The 23,300-nt window shown below is 36.2% G+C and overlaps 1 protein-coding gene across 1 annotated transcript; it reads right to left on the bottom strand.

The window, feature by feature from the left end:
* Window positions 1-7,380: 7,380 nt before the first annotated feature.
* On the bottom strand, window positions 7,381-16,039 carry irx1a (iroquois homeobox 1a). The gene is made up of 4 exons (XM_060869351.1): window positions 15,495-16,039; window positions 11,036-11,978; window positions 10,218-10,281; window positions 7,381-7,698 (listed from the first exon to the last, which is right to left on the bottom strand). Exons 1-4 carry the CDS (start codon window positions 15,771-15,773, stop codon window positions 7,665-7,667), a joined length of 1,320 nt encoding a protein of 439 aa, XP_060725334.1. The 5' UTR covers window positions 15,774-16,039; the 3' UTR covers window positions 7,381-7,664.
* Between the last annotated feature and the right edge of the window lie 7,261 nt (window positions 16,040-23,300).

The raw sequence follows: 23,300 nt of genomic DNA, 5'->3' as shown, positions 1-23,300 counted from the left end.
AAACAATAATTCACTTATAATTTTAAAAATATCCATGAACAACATTATTCTGAATATATATATATATATACATATATATATATATATATACATGTATATATATATATATATATATGTATATATATATATATATATATGTATATATATATATATATATATATACGTATATATATATATATATATATATATACGTATATATATATACATACATACATAAAAAATTAAAAAATGTATTATAGTTTTTTACATTTTAAATTAAAACACAATTTTAAAACAATTTACAAAATAACAAACAACACTAAAACACATAAAGCTGGTAGTCACCAGTTACCACCAGTCTCATTTTCTAATCGGTGGCCATTCACTTTCGGTTGCTGTTAGCATTATTAGCATTCTTGTATTCCTGTCATGAGCTGAAATGTTGTGTAGTTCTTTTTTTAAATGCATTAACACAGTGATGTTAGCTTGTTAGCAACATGGGTACAGTATGGTTAGAAAGTTTTATCGTCCTTTACTTCAGTAAGAAAGTATTTTTATTATAAGTGAGTATTAATGGGTTTTGACAAATGTTTGTTTTACTTTTGTTAAATGATTAAACCAAAGCAGTAGAGTTGTGTTGAACAGTGGTGTCTGTTGTGCACATGTTGAACGATAACACTCTGCATTCCCTGACTTCCCGTTGGCCGAATCTCAAAGCCGCGTGATGGCATCGCATCACAGGGAAGCACCAGAGGAGTGAGTGAGTGTGTGTGTGTGTGTGTTTGTGTATGCGTGTGTGTTTGGACTGTACTTGATTTAGAGTTAACTGTAAACTCCACCACATCCACACACTTAAAGTCTGGTTTCACGTTCTGGTAAATTACTGGCAAGAAACAGCTTCTTTAAATATATCATAATAATATTAAATATAAATCTCACCATTCAAACCACAAGTCCATGACTTGTTAAAAAAGACGTGAGAACGTCACAACGTGAGAAATGGAGCTCAATTTTTTCAGGGACATTTCACAAGAGTCGATAGAAGTCTACATGAATACAATGACCATTATTAGTGTGTATTAGTGTGTGTATTAGTGTGTGTTAATGTGGGTTAGTGTATTAGTGTGTGTTAATGTGTATTAGTCTTTGTTGGTGTGGGTTAGTGTATTAGTGTGATAGTGTGTGTTAATGTATTAGTATGTGTTAATGTGTGTAAACGTTTCTTGTTTTCTTAGTGTATTTTAGTGTGGGTTAGTGTATTAGTGTGTTAGTGTGTGTTGGTGTGTGGTAATGTATTAGCGTGTGTTAGTGTATTAGAGTGTATTACTGTGTGTGGTAATGTATTAGTGTGTGTTACTGTATTAGAGTGTATTACTGTGTGTTAGTGTATTAGTGTGTTAGTGTGTGTTGGTATGTGGTCATTTATTAGAGTGTGTTAGTGTATTAGAGTGTATTACTGTGTGTTAGTGTATTAGTGTGTTAGTGTGTGTTGGTGTGTGGTAATGTATTAGTGTGTGTTAGTGTATTAGAGTGTATTACTGTGTGTTAGTGTATTAGTGTGTTTGTGTGTGATAATGTATTAGTGTGTGTTAGTGTATTAGAGTGTATTACTGTGTGTTAGTGTATTACTGTGTTAGTGTGTGTTGGTGTGTGGTAATGTATTAGTGTGTGTTAGTGTGTTAGAGTGGGTTACTGTGAGTTGGTGTATTAGTGTGTTAGTGTGTGTTGGTGTGTGGTCATTTATTAGAGTGTGTTAGTGTATTAAAGTGTATTACTGTGTGTTAGTGTACAGTATTAGTGTGTTAGTGTGTGTTGGTGTGGGGTAATGTATTAGTGTGTGTTAGTGTATTAGAGTGTATTACTGTGTGTTTGTGTATTACTGTATTAGTGTGTGTTAGTGTATTAGAGTGTATTACTGTGTGTTATTGTATTAGTGTGTTAGTGTGTGTTGGTGTGTGGTAATGTATTAGTGTGTGTTAGTGTATTAGAGTGTATTACTGTGTGTTAGTGTATTAGTGTGTTAGTGTGTGTTGGTGTGTGGTAATGTATTAGTGTGTGTTAGTGTATTAGAGTGGGTTACTGTGTGTTGGTGTATTAGTGTGTTAGTGTGTGTTGGTGTGTGGTAATGTATTAGCGTGTGTTAGTATATTAGAGTGTATTACTGTGTATTAGTGTGTTAGTGTGTGTTGGTGTGTGGTAATGTATTAGTGTGTGTTAGTGTATTAGTGTGTATTACTGTGTGTTGGTGTATTAGTGTGTTGGTGTGTGTTGGTGTGTGGTAATGTATTAGTGTGTGTTAGTGTATTAGAGTGTATTACTGTGTGTTAGTGTATTAGTGTGTTTGTGTGTGATAATGTATTAGTGTGTGTTAGTGTATTAGAGTGGGTTACTGTGTGTTGGTGTATGAGTGTGTTAGTGTGTGTTAGTGTGTCGATTAGTGTGTTAGTGTGTGTTGGTGTATTAGTGTGTGTTAATGTGGGTTAGTGCCTTAGTGTCGATTAGTGTGTTTGTGTGTTAGTGTCTTGGTGTGTGTTAGTGTGGGTTAGTGCCTTAGTGTCGGTTAGTGTGTTGGTGTATTAGAGTGTGTTAGTGTGTGTTGGTGTATTAGACTGTATTAGTGTGTCTTGGTGTATTAGAGTGCATTAGGTTGTGTTAGTGTGTGTTGGTGTATTAGAGTGTATAAGTGTGTGTTAGTGTATCAGTGTGTGTTTGTGTGTTGGTGTATTAGTGTGTTAGTGTGTGTTAGTGTGTTTGGTGTATTAGAGTGCATTAGTGTGTGTTAATGTGTGTTGGTGTATTAGAGTGTATAAGTGTGTGTTAGTGTATCAGTGTGTGTTACTGTGGGTTAGTATATTAGAAAGACTAGTTTATTACTCATTACACAATTGAGTAAAATTAAATTAACACACACACACACACACACACACACACACACACACACACACACACAGTTTTTTTTGTACCATTCATCAATTGTTTCTGTTAAATTTGAGTTCAGTAATTCTGTTTGACATGTGTCCATGTATTAGTGTGTGTTTGTGCTGTAGTGTGTGTTACTGTGTAAAAGTATCTATTATATTACTAGTGTGTATTAGTGTCTACACAGTGTGCATTAGAGTGTGTTACAGTGTGTTTTACTTTTCATTCATTTACTTATGTACACATGACAAAACTAAAGATTTACCAGATTATTATATTGTGTGTGTGTGTGTGTGTGTGTGTGTGTGTGTGTGTGTGTGTTAGATAGTTATTTAGGGATTAGTTTATCCTGTCATTTATTTTTCTTCCAAAAAGTTTTTTAAACTGTCACATGAACAAATGTAAACTCAAAGAGAACATCTGATGAAAAGTCTTCATCCGATCAGACAGTCTGATATTTCAAGCCTGATAGATAAATTCTGATAGCTGAACTCTAATGGTTAATATCTGATGTTTAATGTCTGATAGTTAAAGTCTGGACCGATAGATAAAGACTGATAGCTTAAGTCTGATAGTTAATGTTTGAGTTTATGTCTGATAGCTAACATCTGATAATTAAAGTCTGGTCTAATAGTTAAAGTCTGATAGCTGAAGTCTGATAGCTAAAGACTAATAGCTAAAGTATTATAGTTAATGTTGATGTTTAAATCTGAGTTAAAGTCTTATTGCCAATGTCTGATAGCTAAAGTCTGATGGTTAATATCTGATGGTGAATGTCTGATGGTTATAGTCTGATAGAGTCTGATAGCTAAGGTCTGATAATTAATGTCAGCATTTAAATCTGAGTTAAAGTCTTATTGCTAATGTCTGATAGCTAAAGTCTGATGGTTAATATCTGATGGTTAATGTCTGACAATTATAGTCTGATAAAGTCTGATAGCTAAGGTCTGATAATTAATGTCAGTGTTTAAATCTGAGTTAAAGTCTTATTGCTAATGTCTGATAGCTAAAGTCTGATGGTTAATATCTGATGGTGAAAGTCTGACAGTTATAGTCTGATAAAGTCTGATAGCTAAGGTTTGATAATTAATGTCAGTGTTTAAATCTGATAGCTAGCATTTGATAAAGTGTGATATTTAAGGTCTTATATTTAATGTCTGATAGCTAAAGTTTGATAGCTAAAGACTGATATCTAACGTCTGACAGTTAAATTTTGATAGTTACATTCTGAGTCAATGTCTTATAGCTAAAGTCTGATGCTTAATATCTGATGGTTAATGTCTGATAGTTATAGTCGGATAAGGTCTGATAGTTAAAGTCTCATAGCTATGTTAATGATTAATGTCTAATGGTTAATTTATGATTGATTTATGATGGTTAATGTCTGATAGCTAAAGTCTGACAGTTAAAGTCTTATAGTTAAAGTCTGGTCTGATAGTTGAAGTCTGATAGGTAAAGTCTGATAGCTAAAGTCTGCTAGCTAATGTCTGAGAGTTAAAGTCTGAATTAAAGTCTTATAGCTAAAGTCTGATAGCTGATGTCTGATGGTTAATTTCTGATGGTTAATGGCTTATGGTTAATGTCTGATAGCTACATTCTGATAGTTAAAATCTGGTCTGATAGTTAAAATCTAAGTTAAAGTCTTATTGCTAAAGTCTGATAGCTGATGTCTGATGGATAATTTCTGGTCTGATAGCTGAACTCTGATAGCTAAAGTCTGATAGATAAAGTCTAATAGTTCAAGTTTGATAGTTAAAGTCTGGTCTGATAGTTAAAGTCTGAGAGCTGAAGTCTAATAGCTAAAGTCTGATAGCTAAAGTATAATAGTTAAAGTCTGACAGCTGATGTCTGATGGTTATTGTCTGATGGGTAATGTCTGATAGTTCAAGTTTGATAGCTAAAGCCTGATAGTTAATTTCTGGGTCTGATAACTGAAGTCTGATAGCTGAGGTCTGTTAGCTGAAGTCTAATGTTCAAGTCTGATCTTGAATCTTATAGTTAAAGTCAGAGTTAAAGTCTGATAGTTAATGTCTGATAGTTAAAGTCTGATAGCTGAAGTCCCATGGTAAATGTCTGATGGTTAATGTCTGATAGCTAAATTCTGATAGTTTAAGTTTGGTCTGATAGTTAAAGTCTGGGTTATATTCTTATAGCTAAAGTCTGACAGCTAAAGTCTGATAGCTGAAGTCTGATGGTTAATGTCTGATGGTTAATGTCTGATAGCTAAAGTCTGACAGTTAAAGTCTTATAGTTAAAGTCTGGTCTGATAGTTGAAGTCTGATAGGTAAAGTCTGATAGCTAAAGTCTGCTAGCTAATGTCTGAGAGTTAAAGTCTGAATTAAAGTCTTATAGCTAAAGTCTGATAGCTGATGTCTGATGGTTAATTTCTGATGGTTAATGGCTTATGGTTAATGTCTGATAGCTACATTCTGATAGTTAAAATCTGGTCTGATAGTTAAAATCTAAGTTAAAGTCTTATTGCTAAAGTCTGATAGCTGATGTCTGATGGATAATTTCTGGTCTGATAGCTGAACTCTGATAGCTAAAGTCTGATAGATAAAGTCTAATAGTTCAAGTTTGATAGTTAAAGTCTGGTCTGATAGTTAAAGTCTGAGAGCTGAAGTCTAATAGCTAAAGTCTGATAGCTAAAGTATAATAGTTAAAGTCTGACAGCTGATGTCTGATGGTTATTGTCTGATGGGTAATGTCTGATAGTTCAAGTTTGATAGCTAAAGCCTGATAGTTAATTTCTGGGTCTGATAACTGAAGTCTGATAGCTGAGGTCTGTTAGCTGAAGTCTAATGTTCAAGTCTGATCTTGAATCTTATAGTTAAAGTCAGAGTTAAAGTCTGATAGTTAATGTCTGATAGTTAAAGTCTGATAGCTGAAGTCCCATGGTAAATGTCTGATGGTTAATGTCTGATAGCTAAATTCTGATAGTTTAAGTTTGGTCTGATAGTTAAAGTCTGGGTTATATTCTTATAGCTAAAGTCTGACAGCTAAAGTCTGATAGCTGAAGTCTGATGGTTAATGTCTGATGGTTAATGTCTGATAGCTAAAGTCTGACAGTTAAAGTCTTATAGTTAAAGTCTGGTCTGATAGTTGAAGTCTGATAGGTAAAGTCTGATAGCTAAAGTCTGCTAGCTAATGTCTGAGAGTTAAAGTCTGAATTAAAGTCTTATAGCTAAAGTCTGATAGCTGATGTCTGATGGTTAATTTCTGATGGTTAATGGCTTATGGTTAATGTCTGATAGCTAAATTCTGATAGTTAAAATCTGGTCTGATAGTTAAAATCTAAGTTAAAGTCTTATTGCTAAAGTCTGATAGCTGATGTCTGATGGATAATTTCTGGTCTGATAGCTGAACTCTGATAGCTAAAGTCTGATAGATAAAGTCTAATAGTTCAAGTTTGATAGTTAAAGTCTGGTCTGATAGTTAAAGTCTGAGAGCTGAAGTCTAATAGCTAAAGTCTGATAGCTAAAGTATAATAGTTAAAGTCTGACAGCTGATGTCTGATGGTTATTGTCTGATGGGTAATGTCTGATAGTTCAAGTTTGATAGCTAAAGCCTGATAGTTAATTTCTGGGTCTGATAACTGAAGTCTGATAGCTGAGGTCTGTTAGCTGAAGTCTAATGTTCAAGTCTGATCTTGAATCTTATAGTTAAAGTCAGAGTTAAAGTCTGATAGTTAATGTCTGATAGTTAAAGTCTGATAGCTGAAGTCCCATGGTAAATGTCTGATGGTTAATGTCTGATAGCTAAATTCTGATAGTTTAAGTTTGGTCTGATAGTTAAAGTCTGGGATATATTCTTATAGCTAAAGTCTGACAGCTAAAGTCTGATAGCTGAAGTCTGATGGTTAATGTCTGATGGTTAATGTCTGATGGTTAAAGTCTGATGCTTAAAGTCTGATAACTAAAGTCTGATAGTTAATGTCAGGTGGTTAATATCTGATAGTTAAAGTCTGGTCTGATAGTTAAAGTCTGATAGCTGAATTCCTATAGCTAAAATATGACAGTTAAAATCTGATAGTTAATGTCTAATAGTTAAAGTTTGATTGTTAAAGTCTCCAGTTGAGATCCTTTGCTCTCCATAAACAATTTTATGTAAAGATACTAGAGAGCTAAGATTTGTATGCTGGATCCAATGGTTTAATATATGTGCATAGATTTCACCATTTATAGCCTGACAAATTAAGACTAAATTTTAAATGTGAACACGGTTGTACTGCTCTATTCACTCTCTACTGTGTGTGCGTGTGTGTGTATGTGTGTACACTTCAACGTTACATCATCTATATCCCTGGAAATTCACCCTGCCATCATCTCAGCAGCTCATTGATAAGAAACCTCTATAATAAACACACACACACACACACACACACACACACACACACACAGAGAGAGAAAAGACTAGATGGAAATGTCTCCATAATTTGTTGACTTTATTATAGACAAAATATATGATCTGCACAAACTCCGTCAAGTCACTATTTACAGATTTGAGACGCTGCATTTACAGAAAAAAAAAACCAAAAAAATAAACAAAAACAAACAAAAAAAATTATACAGGGAAAAATCATAAAAATGAATAAAAACACCAACACAGAGAGAGGAAGTCAAACCTACCCAATATCCCGGGATAAATTTAAGCGCTATTATTCTTATTAATATTATTAATATTAATATTATATTTACAAAACTCCAATATCCATATGTATTTATTTCAGTATTTCTTTTGTATTTTAGAGTCTTTATGTGAGGCGATCAGGTGGTGAGGACTCGATGAGGATTCCTGGGACTGAAAGAGACAGACACAAAGAAAAGTGTTGAAGACTTCAGGATAGGACAGTGTGTATATTATCTGTTCATCATTATCCCAATATTTCATGGAAACATTCGTTCAGAAACCTGTAGCGGTTGTACGATATATCGATTTTCATTTTTGTGAAATTGCTCAGCGATTCATTAGTGAGACTTGTGTAATGGTTTGGATGATATATCATTTAGTCTAATGATCATGAGATTTCAGAGACACAATGTTGTGAAATATATCGATTTTCAATATATCGATCCATAGCAAATTACGATGTTTTTAGCATTGTAACATGGCTTCCGAATATTGCTATATTTGTAAAGAATATTAGTTCATTCGTTAGCGTGAGTTCTAAAACCATGAAATGGTTGTACGATATATTGTTTCTCATTATTATTGTGATATTTTTAAAGAAATACTCAAGCCGATGTACACATTAAATTGTCGTATAATATGTTGCATTTTATTATTACTATTGTATTATTATAAGTGTAACCTATAGTCACCTAAACTGATTGTATGATATATTGTTCATCGATCTTTTTATGATATTTGTGGGTGTGGTTTATGTACTACCTAAAATCCTTGTACAATTTATTTGTGATATTTGTGTTAAAGAAGTTAAATTCCTTTCATGGTATGACCTGCTTTAGCTAGCTGCAAAAAAATGGTAGTTACAATAGTTCCTATAGTTGGAACTGTTGATAGCTGTAAAGTTAGTTATGATAGTTAGAATAGTTAGATTATTTCTAATGCTTGATGGTTACAATGCTTTGCAACAGCTAAAATGTGTTTAGTAATAATGGTTAAAGTAGTTATACCAGTTGGTTATGAGAGTTTCAGCAATTACCTGCATTGGTTATGTTAATTGTGGTAGTTCTGGAGGTTATGATCATTTTGATAGTTCAGAGTTATAGTTACTATAGTTACACTAGTTATGAGCGTGAGGAAGGTTATGATAGTTATGATAGTTCTGCTTGTTATAGTAGGTAAAATAGTTGAACTGTTTTCAGTAGTTACATAACAAACAGCAGTTATGTTGGTTACATTGGTTATGATAGTTAAAACAGATACAACAGTTATGATAGTTATGATGGTTATAGAAGCTATGAAGGTTACGATCATTGTGAATGTTGTGATGGTTATGATTGTTATAGTAGTTATTATGGTAAATGATGGTTATGAAATTTAGGATGGTTATGGTAGTTAAAACAGTGGTTGTGTTGGTTATGATAGTTATGACGGTTATGATAGTTATGTTAGTTAAAACAGTTAAACTATTTGCAGTAATTACATAGCAAACAGCAGTTATGTTAATTATGATAGATATTGATACGATAGTCTCAATAGTTGATGGTAACTCTGGTGATTATGATAGCTTTGATAGTTACGATTTTGTTCTTACAGTTTTTGGAGTTATAATAGTTATGATACGGTGTGATACACTAGTTTTACAGTAGTTACAGTAGTGTTACAGTAGTTTTCATAGAATCTTGAGGTTATCAAATTAACAAATTTAATTAAATTTCCTAAATACGGCTGTTGGCTATAAGGCAATTAATTCACACTGTAAACCACATAGAACTAAATTGCATAATGTAATGTAGTCAGAGACTGGAGCAGAAAGGGGGGGCAGACAGACAGAGAGAGACAGACAGAGACAGATACACAGACAGAGAGAGATAGAGGGAGGAAGAGAGGGAGGGAGAGATAGAACTCTAACGCTGCTTCACTGCCCTGCCTGAAGGAGCTGTTCTGCGTTTGGGACACAGTATTTATAAGGAATGAGTGATGAGCATAAAGCCTGGAGAAAAGAACATCAGGGAGGGTCGCGGTTAAAAAGGGGGCAAATTTTCCCCCGAGGGGCTTTACACACACACACACACACACACACACACACACACACACACACACACACACACACAGCCTCCCCTGAGACAGTGCATGCAGAGGGGTTTGACCTGCTTTGTCACACACTGTTTATTTTAAAGCACTAAACACTGAACCAATAATAATAATAATAATAATAATAATAATAATAATAATAATAATAATAATAATAATATACTTACTAGACAAATATTAGACTTGTAAAAAATATCAGTTTATAAATAAATTCTAGAGAAGATCTATGGATAATATAGATATATATTAATATATAGATTTATAGATATTTATATATAGATAAATATCTCAGATTGTATGCTGTGCTAAACAAGAGACATAAAATAAATAAGATCCATATTATAGTTTTAGTCTTTATTTTAATTTCTTTCTCTTTTCAGCTCATACTGGGTTCCTGATAATGTTCTACAACAGCTGCATTTTCATTTATTTGTAAATCGTAAAAATATACATCATTTTTTTCTGATTAAAAAAAATAAGATTTATATTTTAATTTTGTTTTGAAGATTCAATTAATGCTTACTTATTTAGATCTGTAAGTCATTTTAGCTTGTGGTGGAAATTATGACGTGTGTGTGTGTGTCTGTGTGTGTGTTTACCCGTCGTGAAGAGGTCTGAACGAGGACTTTGTGATGGTGTGTGTGGGCGACTCGACTCCCCGCTCTGACAAAAAAAAAACACACAATCAATAATAAATGAGGTGATTATGGAGATGTGATCTGCACTGAACGGGTTAATAAATCACACACACACACACACACACACACACACACACACACAGAGCGGAGCGTTATCTGTTACTGACTTGACTGCGATCGTGCTTGTTTTTATTTTTATCTGCTTTAAAAGGAAGAGTGTGTTAAAAGATCAAAACTAAATCAACCCGATATCAACAAAATACACCCGAATAAACTGTTGAAGAAAGAAAGAGAAAAGAGGAAGAAAGCAAAATACACAATAAAAAAAAGCTTGAGTGTAAGGAGTCAGGAAAAAACAAACAAACAAACAAACAAACAAATAAATAAATAAGTGTTTTAGTGATTAGTCATAAAAAATAAAAAATTTATAATTATGCATTATAATATGATAAAAAATACCTAAAATAAATGACTTATTGTTGCTGTTTATTAAGTTGCATAATTTAAAAAATGTGGACTAATATAGAAACAGGAAATACAAATTAAACATACATACATGATAAGTGAAATAAATAAGAAAGTAAGTATATAAAAAAAATGACATTTTTAGTGAATCGTAAAGTGAAAAAAAAGTGTAAAAAAGTAAAAAAAAAGTAAAAAAGTAGTAAAGTGTAAAAAAACATTTTTAATGATAATTAAATCCACAATTTTATCATTTAGAACTGAAAAATAATTTCTTTTTTTTAAATAAATAAACTTCACAATAAGAGTAAAGAGACCTGTGTGTTTGGGGCTGAGCTGCTCAGGGCTTTTGTCCTTCTCCAGTACACTTTGTTGCTGATGTTGTTGATGTTGTTGTTGTTGTTGTTGTTGTGTTTGATGCTGATGATGCTGCTGATGAAGTTGGTTCTGATTTACTCCTACCAGCGAACGGACGCTGAGCAGCGAGTTGTGGCTGCGGAAAGCTCCGTTGTTCCAGCTGTGGATCTTGCTGATGGGGCAGGTGTACAGTTTGTGGTTGCCGAGGAAGGCCGGGTGTTGGACAGTGGCGTTTTTGGACACATCCGGTCTCGTTGCTGTTTCTGCTAGTGACCAGATCTTGGGTTTGCTGCTGACGGGGATCTGGAGCCCTGGTGATGTCATGACGGGCATGTTTTTGTTAAGGTTAGCATTAGCGTTGTTGATGTGCATGTGCTCCTGGGCATCGTCTCGCTCCTTCAGGAGTTTGCGTGCTCGCTTTTCCTCGTCCTCGTCTTCGTCGTCGTCCTCCTCGTCCTCGCCGTTGCTGCGGTCCCCATCGTTCTCGTCGATCTTATCGATGTCGATGCTCTCCAGGTCAATCTCCTCCTCGTCCTCACGCTTGTCTTCGTTGTCGCTGCCAAAGATGATGCCATCCTCGCCGTCTTCGCTCTTGGGCCGCGCGCCCCACGTCACTTTGTTCTCCTTCTTGAGTCTTCGTCTGGCATTGGCGAACCACGTGGACACCTGCGTGAGTGTCATCTTGGTGATGATGGCCAGCATGATCTTCTCGCCCTTGGTGGGATACGGGTTCTTCCGGTGCTCGTTCAGCCAGGCCTTCAGCGTGCTGGTGCTCTCACGCGTGGCGTTCTTGGGCCTTGATGCGTCGCCATACTGGAACCCGGCGTAGGGGTAGAACGCAGCAGGGGAGGCGTGGGCCGCAAAACTGACTCCGGGGCTGTCCTTTAGATCATATTGCGAACCCTGAAACACACACACACACACACATTAACCTTCAACTCATCAGCTTTGAGAATTGAACCATGCCTGTGTTCAAAACTATCACAATCTGTTAAATCTTCATATCTTTATGAAACTAGTGTTGAATCTCCATCTGTCCTCTTTAATCAACACCTTTTTACATAAGCTTTTAGTGCTAAGGACAGTTAACACTTTTTGAGTATTAGATTAAGAGTTAAATACAGACCAGTTAAACTGGATAAACTACTATAGGTGTTAAGGAAATGAGCTAAAAGTGTTAGTTTATCTCTGCAGTAACCAGGCTGTTTTCAACACTGATGGAGAAGTTATTCTGTGTTAAGGTCTTGAATTCATATCAAGCGTTACAGTGTTGACTCAGTGTTTATTACACAGTGTTGATGTGCAATAAAAAGGCACTCTGTGTTAATTTAATACTGCATCAAAACATGGGAAAAACTGAATTTGGTGTTAGTTAATAGCTGTAAGAAGAGATTCAATACTCAATACGTGTTTAGGTTTTACCCCTTTTGGACCAAAATGAACACTGACATGAATTTAACACCACAATAAGATTCAATCTCAATTCAACACTGGACACAGGACACTGGGGTGTTTGTTTAATTCAGCTTATAGCTTTTCTGTTGTACATTTACAGCTAGAGGAGATGCATGGGTCATTAGACAAGTTAATTCCACACTAAAAGAGCAGGAGATTAACACCGTGCGATGCTCTAATCAGATTCACCCTTTAAAAACCTGCTAACTTGTTTTCAACCGTGTAGCGGTGGTGTTAACCTGACGCCCTAAGATCTTGGTGCGTTAGGATTCAAATACTTCCGACTACAGTGTCTCACAGTTAACACCTACAGCACTAAACCAGTACAAATCGATGATAATAAGAGTGGAATAAACACTGTACAGTTACAGAACACTGTATGAAATTTGGTGAACACTACCAATGCAAGAGTGTAATATGATTCGCCATGATGATGAACACTGAAAGTAGCCTATGAGTTAACAATAGTTAATTAAACACTACAGGGCAACTGAACACTCTTGACAGTAAACACTGAGTGTTAAATAAGCACAGACTCTTAAATACTGAGTACATCCACAATCCACATTATTTAAGAGTTAACGCTAGAAGTTAATTCAAAATGAACACTTTGAGCTAACACTGTAGGGTAATGAAACACTGCCTGTCAAAGTGTTAATACTGTGAACTTAAGAAACACTCCAACAGCTAACACTCATCAAATAAAGACTATAATAAGGAACACTATAGTTTTATAGTTTTAAACAACATAGATCAGTTAAGAACTACAGGCTACTTTGACACTTCAAAGTTAACACTGAAGGTTAAACATTCAACATTGTTGGCTTTTTTCAAAGTTAACTAAACACCATAATATCGAAGGAAAACTTTAAACACTGCACTGAACACCAGGTACCCGAGGAACACCAGGCACCCAAACACTGCTGATAGAGTTACGTAAACAATGCGGACATCTGCATGTTAATCAAACACTAAGATTTTAGGTGTTCTTTAAATACTACAGCAGATCAGTGTTTCCCAATCTTGTTCCTGGAATGTCGCTGAGCCTGAACTTTCAGTGTTTCTGACTCAACACAAGTGAAACACTGCTGTTGAAGGTGATTAACATCAAGTGTTTATTTACATCCACTACCATGTGAATTCACCACATCGGATATAACCTCAACACCACATGAAACACAGAAGGGATTTTAAAAAAAAAATCAAAAATCTAAATAAAATGTCGCTCACAGATCCACACAGTTCACTTGATAAATACTTAGATATTTTCTCTGTCTGTTTAGATAAATATAAAGAACATTATAAATGATAAATATAAAACATAATGTTGTCCACTGTAAACACCAATGAATTCTTTTTTAAGTGTTTATCCAACACTCGACACATGTTAAGACAAAACGCAGAATTCAGCTTTTTATAAATAAACTGTAAAGTGTTTATTTGACTTTTTATCCCCTATAAAAACGTAAATAAAGTGGAATATGAAACGTATCAAAGCTTTCGTTCCGTCCCTCCACTTCACATGATTCGATTCAACACTGTGCTGTTTCTTTTCTCTCATTCAGATCATCAGATTTAACCTTTGGCCTAAAGCAGCAGGACGTCTGCTATTGTGTGACGTGAGAAAATTACACGCAGAACGTCAGACTAAAATGGTGACGTGTTAAATGTGGACAAAATTAATTACATTTTGGATTGAAAATGATATTTGAGTGTAAAACACAGGCCTGAAGGACAACCAGGAGTGGTTGTCCAGGATTTTAGATAATTATATCACACTCTTAGGAAATAAATGTGGTTATTAAATTGGCTCCACATTTTAGTCCAAGACATCAGAGCAGATGCTCAGATTAGGGTGAAAAAAAAAAAATAGAATTATAAAATTCACTCTAAAAATACAGCATTTAATTACAGTTCACATCCATTAAAAACAAACAAACAAAAAAAAAACCCAACACATAAATATTGATGTAAATAAATAATAAACAGCTTAAATTCAAGTTAAATTTTTTATCTTAAATCAAGGAGTTCCATTATTATCCCAAATGGATTCATGTCACTACTTTTCGTTTGAATTAATCCACAGAAATCGTTTTTTTCCTCTTCAAATAATCAACAAATTCATATGCAATTTTAACACCAAACAACATTAACGTTGCTGTATTTTTATTATTATTATTATTATTTTTTAAAGGGAGACATCATCCAGCTTTACTAAATATAATCTAACACCGGGACGTGACGCAACACTTTGGCGCACATTTCCTTCCAAATAGTTTTTAACGATCGAATGAATTATTTCTAAAAACAAATTATTCATCAGATCACAATCTAGCGATGAAAACCACTCAGTGAAATGATGTTTTTCCCTTTAAGGCAGTTTAACCTGGTGATTTTTGTCAGTGTGACTGATGCGCCGTTTTCTCCCGTTAAAGCGTGACATTTTTTATTATTTACATTTTAATCGCTTAATAAATTTAAAGAAAAAAAATTCACATTAATTTATCAACAGAAATCATTTACAAATCTGACAGGAAGCTGATTTGAGATAAATACTTTTAAGTAAATAAGCTACCAGTGAGTGAGATAAAAATCGGACAGTTTTACTCTCTTTAAAGATTAAAAAAACGCCAGGAAACTTTTCATATATAATAAAGGAGCTAAAACCGAAATAAAAATATAAATCGAAATAAAATGAGAGTTCTCCCGTTAATTGACTGACATACAAAATGTCTTAGAACCTGTTATGTACAAGATTTCTCTTAAATATTTCAATTTATAAATCGCATTTAACTGTGAATTAAGGATTTTTTTCTTTTAATAGTGAGCTATATATTTTTGTAAGGCAATACGTCATCATTCTGACAAATTGTCATTATTATTATTATTATTATTATTATTATTATTATTATTATTATTATTTGTTTTTTGTTGGTTTTCTGTCTTCAAATAATTCACGCTTACCATTTGGGAGAAGAGCGCGAGCTCGGCGGCACTGGTGTACGGCAAGAACGCGCCGTAGCCGTACGGGTGCGCGTACACGCCACCGGCGCCGCCGGCTCCTGCCGCGAGCAGCGAGGTGACGGCGCACGCGCTCCCCGCCACGTCGCAGTTGGCCCCTCGCGAGGACGCGGCGGAAGGTGGAGACGCGGGAGACACCGATGACGGCGCGAGGAGCTGCCGGTCAGCCGCCGCTCCAACACCGTAAAGGTACTGCGGGTAGCCCAGTTGCGGGAACGACATGTCCGTATAACGAAAAACAAAACAAACAAACAAAAATCAAACACCCGAGGAAGAAAAAAAAAGAGATCCGAACTCTTTCAACCTCCCCACTCTCTGTCTCTCTCTCACTCTCTCTCTTTCTCACTCTCTCGTGCGCTCCGTGTTTTCTCCGCAGAAGTCCGTGAAAGAATGCGCGAGAGCTGAACGCTGAGTTCGAAATGATGCGTTCTCCGCCTCCTCGCGCGCTCTGCTCTCCACCTCCTCCTCTGTGTACAGCTCATGCAAAATCTCGCCGTTCTAAACCTCTCACGTGCGCGGGGCTTCCACCGGAGTTCTGATGCCTTTGATTGGCGTTTGAGCCAAAAAAAAAAAAAAAAAACACTGAGTGAACCGAGTCAGGCTCCTCCTCGCGCGCGCTTATGGACCGTTTTCCCCTCTTTTTACAGAGTGCACAGAGCAACTTTTTTGCTTGTAGAAAAATGTAAAGTGTATTATTATTATTATTATTATTATTATTATTATTATTATTATTATTATTATTATTAATATATGCAGAATCTAATTGTTTTGCTGCTGAATCCCAGCTGTGAGTCTCGTGCACACAATTCCCAGGATACTCGAGATCCACTTCAGTCCATTTTAAAAAAAAAAATAAAAAAAGCAGTTATTTCACTAGATGTTTATTCATTATTCGTTTATATCATTTTAAACTTTTTATTCAAATCATATATTTGAATAAAATGTACTTTGTGTGTATTCAAAAATACCTTTTATTAAAGTATACAAACATTCGGTCTCAAAACATTTCAAATCTTTTTTTTAACCGGTAATATTTTATTTTATTTTAGTTTAGTTTAGACGTCGAACATCTAAACACAGTTAATTGATTAAAATTCAAGTAAACTAATGCCTCAATTTTTTAACTATTAAAAAAATATTTCTGGGTGTTGAATGATATATTTTTCACATTTTCTTTTTTACTTTTAAATGTTGGAAAATAATAATATATTTACAATATTTACACTCTGTTCACGCGAACCGACCGTTAATGATAAGAATGCGCTTGCGTATTTCCACACGACGTCATCACCATTATTGTTATGATAGGTTTTTTCTTTTTTAGGACGTCGCTGATTAATTATATTGGGATGGGTACAAATATTGGTTATGATTAGTGATTGAGTGTGTGTGTGTGTGTGTGTGTGTGTGTGTGTGTGAGAGAGAGAGAGAGAGAGAGAGAGAGAGAGAGAGAGAGAGAGGATGAGAGACAGAGAGAGAGAGAGAGAGAGAGAGAGAGAGAGAGAGAGAGAGAGAGAGAGAGAGAGAGAGAGAGAGAGAGAGAGAGAGAGAGAGAGAGAGAGAGAGAGATAGACGCTTGTATCTGTGTAGAGGATTAAAGGGGAAAAGCGAGAGTGTTAAAAAGCGCTGCTGCGCACGCGGAGAGACACTTATTCAATCACACACACACACACACACACACACACACACACACACACACACACACACACACACACACACACACACACACACACAGAGAGAGTTGTTAATGCGAGCTAATGATTTTTAAACTCGCTAACGACAGGACATAAACACACTCCCACCCTTACGAGAGAGAGACAGATAGACACACACATACACACACATTCATAGAGATAGAAAGGGAGATGAAGTGTGTGTGTCTGTCTGTCTCTCTATCTGTCTCTCTCTCGCGAGTGCGCGCGCATTCTTACGTGGAGAAATCTCTTCACACACACACACACCCACACACACACACTTCATCTCCCTCTCTATCTGTGTGTGTGTGTGTGTGTGTGTGTGTGTGTGTGTGTGTGTGAAGACATTTCTCCACGTCCACACATCTTGTGTAATGTTCTTCTTCGGTGATGTGTCTTTCTCTCTTTCTGTCTCTCACACACAACAACAGTCATCATCCTCATCCTCATTATTATTATTATTATTGTTGTTGTTGTTGTTGATATAGATGATGATTTTGTACTTTTGTTATATAATAATGTTATAGCTTGAGAGTGATAAAGTGTGTGTTCAGAGCGAATAAGTTAATATCTACGTTTACATTTATCCTACAAAAAAGAATGAAAGAAAGAAAATAAAGAGAGAGAAGGAAGAATAACAAGACAAGATGATGTTACAAAATCGAACAGTATAACATCTATCTATCTATCTATCTATCTATCTATCTATCTATCTATCTATCTATCTATCTATCTATACACACGCACACACACATAGCATGCTTTGTGTGTGTGTGTGTGTGTGTGTGTGTGAATGCTGCTGCACATTTAACACTTAATGCCTGAAGATGGAGTGTGTGGTTGTGATCAGATCCAGATGGTAGAGAGTCTCTCTCTCTCTCTCTCTCTCTCTCTCTCTCTCTCTCTCTCTCTCTCTCTCTCTCTCTCACACACACACACACACACACACACACACACACACACACACACAGACACACACACAGAGAGCGCTGTGTGAGGGATGGAGAGAGGGTGAGTGGTGAACGTGATAAGACACTGAGGTGTAAAGATGAGACTTCGAGCCTTGTCGCCATCATATCCATGACAGGAAATGGTTAATAAATAAGGGTTAAAATGTGTATTTAATGATTATTTCTAATAAAATAAAATAAAATAAAAGTAAATAAAAGAAAATTGTGATTTAGAGAAACCTACAACAAGAACAGAGAAATAAATGAATGAATAAATAAATAAATAAATATTATGTAAGTGTGTAATAATAATAATAATAATAGCAATAATAATAATAATAATAATCATCATCATAATAATAATATTAATAATAATAATAATGATTATTATTATTAGAAATAATAATAATAACAATAATAATAATAATAATAATAATAATAATAATAATAATAATAATTATTATTATTATTAGTAGTAGTAGTAGTAGTAGTAGTAGTATTTTTATATACAAATTTTATCAAAAAAATAATATTATAAAATTATAAAACATTCGTATATAATAAATACAACATAATTTTTTTTAATGGATCAGTAAGAGTGACTATTATTTATTTATTATTAAAAGTGAATACACTCCTGTGTGTCCAACTGTTCTGTTGTGATGTCATCAGTGTGATGAGCAGCTGATGAAACACTTCACCTGTAGGGGTTTATTCACCTCACACTCAATAATTTACTCTGAACCCAGTTTTGTTCCATTTCTTTTTCTCCTTCTTGTTCATATTAATTTAATTTTTTTATTTCTATTTTTTTTATATTTCTTTTTTAATGTTAATTTTTTATTTATTGACTAACTCAATATTTATTGACTTTCTTTCTTTCTTTCTTTCTTTCTTTCTTTCTTTCTTTCTTTCTTTCTTTCTTTCTTTCTTTGGTTTACACTACCTGGTCTATATTGTTGTTTGTTTATTATTAACAACTATTATTTATGTCAATTCTTGGGAACACAGAGATTGTTTGTGGAACATTGTGTCTTGTAGTTGTGTATCAGAGCTACTAGCTTGATATGGTGGCTTGAAAAAAATTCTAAACACACTTTAATACAGTTTTGCGTTTTCTTAAATCTGTATAATTTACGTTCTCTGTAATCCTACGTTTCATTTCAACTTCACACACTCTCTGTGTGCCCTTCAGGACCACCCACACTGTCTCCTCCTCTTCCTCCTCCTCCTCTTCAAGAGCAAGGGTAAAAATCCCTGCCACGCCCCCACTGGCCTAACACAGATTAGCAAATGATACGTGCTGAAATGTCACCACTACATCCTACAGAAGCTTATCAACAAACCTGCTGAAGAGCAGCGACCTCAAATGCCCTCAGCTTGTTTCCCAGCATTCACCTCTGAAGACAGGTATGGCGGAGTGGAATGTTATGACCACGCCTGCTTCCAGACAATTCTGCTTTAATGAAGGAGATGAAGATGTTTGAAAATATTTACCTTCCGCACCATCTTCTCACAGCGGGTTTACGTTATCGCGTTTGCTCGAATACGGCTTATGGTTGCTATAGCAACTGTATATTCACAGTAAACATGTAAACAAAATTGTTTATGTAAAGATTAGTGAAGGAGTCTCCAGTGTCAGTGCTCTTTAACAGTCAGGCATAAAGCCGGAGCAAGCTGCGTTTAGATAAAATGTGTGAAATGTCGTTGTTAAATATACAAACAAACAAATAAATAAATAATATCATTTTCTTTTGGAAATATTTTAAAGGAAAAAAATACTATGTGGCCCATGATGTTATAGGACCACAAGACAAGAAAAAATTATTCCAAAAACAACAAAGAACAAAACATAAAAAAAAACCCTCTAATTTTGGTGGTGGTGATGTGATTGGTGTAGGTGGTAGTAATAGTAGTTCTGGTGGTGTTAATCTTTGTGGTGATTATAGTAATGGTGAAGGTAACTGTGGTGGTGGTGGTGGTTTTCGTAAAGGTAATTGGGGTGGTGGTGCTGGTGGTATTGGTGAAGGTGATTTTGGTAATGGTGAAGGTAATCTTGGTTGTGGTATGGGTGAAAGTGATGGTGATGGTGGTAATTGTAAAGGTAGTGGTGGTGATGGTGAAGCTAATTGTGGTGGTGGTGTTGGTGGTATTTGTGGTGGTGTAGGTAATCTAGTGTAGGTGATGGTGGTAGAGGTGGTAATGGTGAAGATGAATTTTGGTAATGTAAAGGTGGTGGTGGTGAAGCTAATTGTGGTGGTGTTGGTGGTAATAGTGAAGGTATTTGTGGTGGTGGAGGCCTTGGTCATGGTATGGGTGAAGGTGATGGTGGTAGTGGTGGTAATGGTGAAGGTGATGGTGGTATTGGTGAAAGTGGTGATGGTGAAGGTAATTGTGGTGGTGTGGATGATGGTGGTAATAGTGGTATTTGTGTTGGTGTTAATGGCTGTGGTGGTGATGATGGTGATTGCAGGGGGTCTTGAAAAAATGTTAACAAGCTGCTTATAAGAGCAGAGCTGTGTGTTCTTTAACATGTGATGAACATCAAAATGATTTGAGATCTCAAAACCTTCAACTCTCCAATCAAGCATACATTTCCAAAAATGTGGAGTTGTGTGTCTCATTTCACCTTCTCTCTCTCTCTCTCTCTCTCTCTCTCTCTCTCTCTCTCTCTCTCTCTCTCCTTCCCAGTCTGTCTGTACTTATATCTTTCTGTCTGTGTCTCCTTCATCACCTCCCCATCCCTGTCTGTCTCACATTTCTTTCATTCTTTCACTCGCTCTTCTCTCTGTTGTTCTCTTTTTCACTCTGTTGTCTTGATCACTTTTTCATTCTTTCTGCCTCTTTTTCTCTGTCTCCCACTCCATCTGTCTCTCTCCCTCAGTCTCTGTCTGATTTTCTGTCATTCTTTCTGTCTCACCTCTATAAGTCTTTTAATCTCTCTCTTTTACCTATCTGCCTCTATCTCTTTCCCTTCATTTGTCTGTCTCTCGGTCTCACTGACTCTCTGTCTCATTTCCTCAGCCCTGCTCGCAATTGTTTTGTTTCTTTTTCCCCTCTTTTTTTGCTCTGTCCATCCTTGTTCCCTGTCTGGCTGTTCAGTCAGGATGGAAATCCACGCCGTGTTTGTAATTCGGTGTTTGATATTCCGAGGAGACGGTGAGATGATATCGTCCCCCTCCACACCGCTCGTGCGTTCAGGGGCCGCACCGTGACCATCATCGTAATCTGATGTGACACACACACACACACACATTAAAAAAAGGCGCTTAGGACGTTTGTGTGTCGCTGCTTTCCTCGAGCGTTTCCGTGTCCCGCAGTTACGGTTTCCGTGCTGAGAAGGACATTACACGTGTCCAAAATAGCAAGAAAACTAAACTCCAGGGCTCATCATTTTTTATGTCGCCTCAACTCTTGATGTCAGAAATGCTTAAGCTTCTGTGTTGAGAAAAAAAAATGCTTTAACAACTGTAATTAAATCATTAAATTCTTGTCTACGCTTCACAGAGCGTGGAGAAAATGAACTCACCCCCCAACACACACACATACACACACACACATACACACACACACACACACAGGCGAGTCTGTTCTCTACTTGAACATGAAATAATGATTTGGGCTTGGTATAATTACAAAGCCTAACATCTGATAGAGTCAGCATCCGGCGGGGATTATCACACACCAGAGCATTAGACCTCATTACCAGCTCCGGCTGCAGAATTATTACATCTTGTAATTGGATGGTGAGATTTATCCGCAGATCACGAGGCCGCGAGATCGTAATTACAGGCTTCGCTGCGTCGCTACTTATCGTTGCCTCGCCGCTGGTGTGTGTGTTTGTGTGTTTGTGTGTGGGGGGAGTGTTTCATTAACCTATCCAGCTTATCGTGGGAAAAGAGCTGTGACGCTCGTTCACGTTAGCTTTAGCATAAACAACGAATGCTCGCGTTCTGCCCTTCTGTGGAGATCAAAATGTGTCAAAAACACACGTCTTATTTAACCTTCATAATCCACCAGCATTAGTAGACGAGTGTGTGTGTGTGTGTGTGTGTGTGTGTGTGTGTGGGCGGGGTGACTCCATTGCTAGAGACTCCAAACCTGTGAGAAAGTGTTCACTTACATTAAGAAAAAGAAAATCTGTCAAAATGCCTCACAAATGTCTGTCAGTCTGTCTCATTCTCTCTTTCTCTGTCTCTCTGTCTATGTCTGTCTGTATTTTACCCTGCCTTATTCTATGTCTGTCTGTCTGTCTGTCTGCCTGTCTGTCTCATTCTGTCTGTCTGTCTGTCTGTCTGTCTTTCTGTCTGTCTTCTTCTTTGTATCTTCTCTCACTCTATCTCTTTCTCTATTTGTCTCTCACCCAGCTCTCTCAGTGACTCTAAGAACTCTAAAAAAGAAGAGCAGCTCCTCCTCAGTTGATCAAACAGAAATAACCTTCGTTACACAATGACTCTGTGGATCGATCCAGAATTTGGCACAAAGAAAGACAGAGAGAGGTGGAGGGGGGTGAGAGGGGGCTGAGTGAGTGCGACAGAGAGAGGAGGTGTGATGGGGATTTGTTGGGGTTGAAATAAAATTGTTCAATTACAGAGCAAACAGCACTTCTTCTTGGTCTAACAGGAGATTTCATGGTGCTGCTCCACGTTGGCTCGGTCCACATGAACACGGCTAATGCTAGCGTTAGCGCACTGCAATCAGCCGTCCTGCTTCCTCCAAATGGAGTCGTTATTGAACTTCATTGTTTGCAGTCTGCTGTGCTTATTTATTTCTTTTTCCTCAGAAGCTGTAGGTCGCGACCCGTCGGGTCCCTGGCTCTCGGTTTGAGGGCGTCGGGGTCTAAGCGAACGTGACACGTGAGGTCTGAGCACGCTAACACGCTTCATAGATGCTGACAGTTCAATAAGCAAAGGAGTTCACCGTGATACTGTACAAGACAATCGTGGTTCAGATTTAACCTCAGCCGGACTGCAAAAATAATTCAGTATCATCTCACAGTAATCTCTACACCAGATTTATTCTGGACACAGACGAAATAAAAAACTTATATATAACTTAAACGATATTGAAAAAAACAGGTAGAGGAATGATGATTTGAGTATGTG

The sequence above is a fragment of the Tachysurus vachellii genome, chromosome 5, assembly GCF_030014155.1.
Source record: "Tachysurus vachellii isolate PV-2020 chromosome 5, HZAU_Pvac_v1, whole genome shotgun sequence".
NCBI classification, from domain to species: domain Eukaryota; kingdom Metazoa; phylum Chordata; class Actinopteri; order Siluriformes; family Bagridae; genus Tachysurus; species Tachysurus vachellii.
The sequence above is the reverse complement of the archived record's forward strand: the minus strand, read 5'-3'. Positions and strand labels throughout refer to the sequence as shown.

Coding starts and splice junctions, on each gene's coding strand:
- irx1a (XM_060869351.1), bottom strand. CDS start 15,773: ATGTCGTTCCCGCAACTGGGCTACCCGCAGTACCTTTACGGTGTTGGA. Junction 11,979..15,494: donor TCGCGCTCTTCTCCCAAATG/GTAAGCGTGAAT, acceptor TGTGTGTTTCAG/GGTTCGCAATATGATCTAAA. Junction 7,699..10,217: donor TTCAGACCTCTTCACGACGG/GTAAACACACAC, acceptor TGTCTCTTTCAG/TCCCAGGAATCCTCATCGAG.